Raw genomic sequence first — 3,651 nt, forward strand, 5'->3', positions numbered from 1 at the left:
TCATTCAGATAAAATTTTTACTACTCCTACTGTGCCCTTGAAAAAAAAGCCAAAGATTTCTGGATTTTCATTTACAATTCCACAAATTGACGAAAGTGAACTAACTTTTTTGAATGAAATTGGACGAGGAGCTCAAGGTATCGTGCGCAAAGGAAAGTATTTGTTCAATGATGTAGCCATAAAAACAATGCAACGAGGAACCAGAGATAAATTTATTATCAAGGAACTGAAACTCTTAGAGAAGGTACGTCATCCTAGTGTTATTAATGTACAGGCATTCAGTTACACTCCGATGCAATTTCACATTGTCACAGACTTCTTTGAGTCATTTTCTTTATTTGACGCTATTTTTAATGATCAAGTTAAGAAAGAATACGATTTATCAACTGAAAACAAAAAGTACATAGCTGCACAAATATGTTCTGCATTGGCCTACTTGCATTATCAGCCTTCACCAATTATTCACAGGGATATTAAGCCAGGAAATATCTTGGTGGCTAAAAATTATAAAACAAAGTTGTGTGACCTAGGTCTTGGAAAATGTGGGGATTTAGATAACATTCTAAATTCTACGTGTGTTGGCACCCTTAGAGGTACATTAGTATTTATGTCTCCAGAAGCAATATTGGATAGAAAAGAAGCAACTACGTACTCCGATATCTGGGCTTTGGGGTGTACTCTTGTAGAATTATTCAGTGAAAAAGAAATGTGGCATGAAAAGCAGATTTTAGATATTTTATCAATTGTGATGATTTTTCAAAAAAGCACCATTCCAAAATTTATCAATATCCCAACATTTTTAAAACCAATGCTACAATCGTGTTTTAGTTATGAACCAAATAAAAGGCCAGAAATAAGTATGTTACTCAAATTATTTCAAAGCAGTAGTTAAATTATAACTTACACTATGTGTGTAGATTTTTTTTTGGCTCTTGTTTTTTTGTTAATATCGTTTATCGTATTTATTAAAAAGAATGTGATTACTTTTAGATTATTAATAGGTAACAAACACAGTCCTTAAATTATGCTATATTAAATGTGTAAATGATTGTAACGAATATGTGATGCACGAACTTTTACATAATAGTAATTTATTAAAATTTAAGACTTTTGTGAATCTGAGTACCTGTTATTAGAGTAGTGCACTAAGCCCTTTACAATGTTGATCAAAAATAAAAATGTTATTGTAAAGGGATGAAAGAATTACGATGTAAGCTTTATAATGAAATAAATATGGTTTTTTTATGACAAACTTGTTTTATTGTTAAATTATAATGTACAAAATGAAACTTATATCTGTTGATTACGAAACTGTCTTAAATTGCTGTATTGCTAATTTTTTGCGCCTTCAAGATACTGATTGGTATTTATCTTTGTAAAAAAAAAAAAAAAAAAAAATTCAGTGGCATCATTAAGATTAATGAAAAATTATTACAAAACAAAAAAAAAAATTTCAAGGGTCAAGGGCCCTTTATTGACGTCTTATATAAAAGTTTGTGGCTAAACATTTGTTGATTTTAATATTCATAGTTATCTATAATATTAGTTATATACAAGTACATATCATAAGCTTCTTCAGCACAAGTTGGGACTATGGGTCCAGGCATTATCATTTTAACTAGTTCTTCAAAGTCACTGGAGTACAATTTGCTCTCAACACAATAATCATTTAAAAGTACTCTAACGTGTTCCAGATTAACAGGTTTTTTACAATCTGAAGCGTTAAAGTTGTTTGGAGAGTGAAACATTTCATTGGGTATTCCACTGGCAATATTTCTGGAGTTCTGCTTTCTCATTCGGTGCTGATTCCATTCCTTTTTGGTTTTTATTATATCTGCCTGTATGAGTGGTCCAAAGCAGTAACGAAGAGATTCAATATGAATCGGATTGCCTATGTTTAATGTTCTATCCGATTCCATTGATTTAAAAAGGTTTATGTAAAAATCCTCTAAGTGTTGTCTAAACTGTCGCCAATAACTTTCTATGCGTTGATTTTGAGTACTTTTACCTCGGAGAAAACTTTTATGTCCAGCGAAATCATCTTCATGGTAATATCTCAAGCATTTTTGGAAGTCTTCCATCAGCACAGCTTCTGTACCATTGTCAGTCCTGATAATGGTTGGTAGAAATTTCACTTTTTGTATATATTTTAAAAAATAGTATCCTATTACAGCTGGATTGTTGTTGGAAGTACCAACCTCAAGCCACAAAATCTGGAATGATTTAAGCAAATTAAGTAAAAAAACAAAATTATTAAACATTTATTTGTAAGATATACAGCTTATATTACTTTCCTGGAAAATCCATCAATGCATCCATAGATTGCAAAACCAAACCTTTTTAATTTGTCATGCCCATCAGCATGCCAAACAAAATTAGGCCCAGGAACTGAATATACTCGTCTTTTTAACTTATATCTGCATCTATTTTCAACACCTTCAGGATCCATTTTCTTCAGGAGTTGCAAGACTGTCTTCTGTTTAGCTGTCAGATTGTATGTTGATCGTAGCTTTATCCACAAGGCTCTGTAGCCTAAATTGAAGCCACTTCCTTCAAGCTCAAGAAAAATTGCAAGCACAATCTGAATGATTGAACTTTCTGTTATGTTTCTTTTTCGCAGGTTCCATTTGCGTAGCAATCTTTCGAAAGTTCTGAGAGACATGGTGACACCGTACTTATTTTCTAGTTTTTCCAGAATTACCTTGTAGGAGTAGTTCTTTTTAATATACTTTTTGATTACGCTGTGAATAACTACTCTATCTGCATCAACCTACAATATGAATCAAATTTAATTTGGTCAACTTAAATGGTAAATCATTTTATCAATGTTTAGAGTTTTAAATAACATACCGAACTATTCAAAGCTTGTTGAAAGTTATAAAAGTATGTGTTAATTTTAGGGTGTAAACATACATGCTGTCCATCATCATAATGAAGCATGAAAACTTCATCAGCAACTTTGTACGTTAAATAACCATATTTCGGAAAGTATTCTTGTAAAACGCTTTTAGCAATTTTTCTGTCGGTGACCATTATAAACTTGCTTTCATGTTTATAAATAATTTCTACTTTGTCTTCCATATTTTTATTTTCCGACCTATACACTTATTTTCTCGTTCCTGTGGATTCATAACATTATTCAAAACTTTTGAACCTGTTTTTATAAACAATTATAAACTATTTACCGGTCTTAGATGTTATTATTTGATTCAAAAGTTTTGTTTGTAAGCAAAAACAAAAAAAACACGCGTTAGGTTAGATTTCTGCTTGCACAGCTGGGCAAGCAATCAAGATGCGTTGCCTATCAGGCCTATCAAGCAAGCAAGCAAACTTGCCAGTAGATGGCGGGTAGGCGCTTCCGTAATATTGGAGAGAAGGCATACGAATCTACAACCCGCATGCTTAACTAGGAAAAAATAAAAGACGCTTGCAATCACATAAGCTGTCACTTACATAACGACATTGCGCAGCAGTGTATGCGAGCTGCTTCTGCTTTTGCAAGAAAGAAAAAAATTAAATTGCATCCATAAGGACCACACACGGAGATTCTACTGGCGGAAAAAGAAAAAAAATCACGCTGTGACGCAAGTACAGTTGAAGCTCAGCTTTGAGAACTCAGTCGCCACGCAAACATCTTAAAAAGTACACTTT

At 32.5% G+C, this 3,651-nt stretch overlaps 1 protein-coding gene across 1 annotated transcript; it reads right to left on the reverse strand.

Annotated features, from left to right (window-relative positions):
• Positions 1-1,517: 1,517 nt before the first annotated feature.
• Positions 1,518-3,245, reverse strand: LOC149375445 (uncharacterized). The gene is made up of 4 exons (XM_089589123.1): positions 3,186-3,245; positions 2,914-3,119; positions 2,291-2,770; positions 1,518-2,213 (listed from the first exon to the last, which is right to left on the reverse strand). Exons 2-4 carry the CDS (start codon positions 3,079-3,081, stop codon positions 1,518-1,520), a joined length of 1,344 nt encoding a protein of 447 aa, XP_089445249.1. The 5' UTR covers positions 3,082-3,119; positions 3,186-3,245.
• Between the last annotated feature and the right edge of the window lie 406 nt (positions 3,246-3,651).

The sequence above is a fragment of the Copidosoma floridanum genome, unplaced genomic scaffold (genome assembly GCF_036245765.1).
Source record: "Copidosoma floridanum isolate Cflo_tuat_1 unplaced genomic scaffold, Cflo_Japanese_pri ptg000007l, whole genome shotgun sequence".
NCBI classification, from domain to species: domain Eukaryota; kingdom Metazoa; phylum Arthropoda; class Insecta; order Hymenoptera; family Encyrtidae; genus Copidosoma; species Copidosoma floridanum.

Coding starts and splice junctions, on each gene's coding strand:
- LOC149375445 (XM_089589123.1), bottom strand. CDS start 3,081: ATGGAAGACAAAGTAGAAATTATTTATAAACATGAAAGCAAGTTTATA. Junction 2,771..2,913: donor ATTATGATGATGGACAGCAT/GTATGTTTACAC, acceptor TTCATATTGTAG/GTTGATGCAGATAGAGTAGT. Junction 2,214..2,290: donor TTGATGGATTTTCCAGGAAA/GTAATATAAGCT, acceptor AAATCATTCCAG/ATTTTGTGGCTTGAGGTTGG.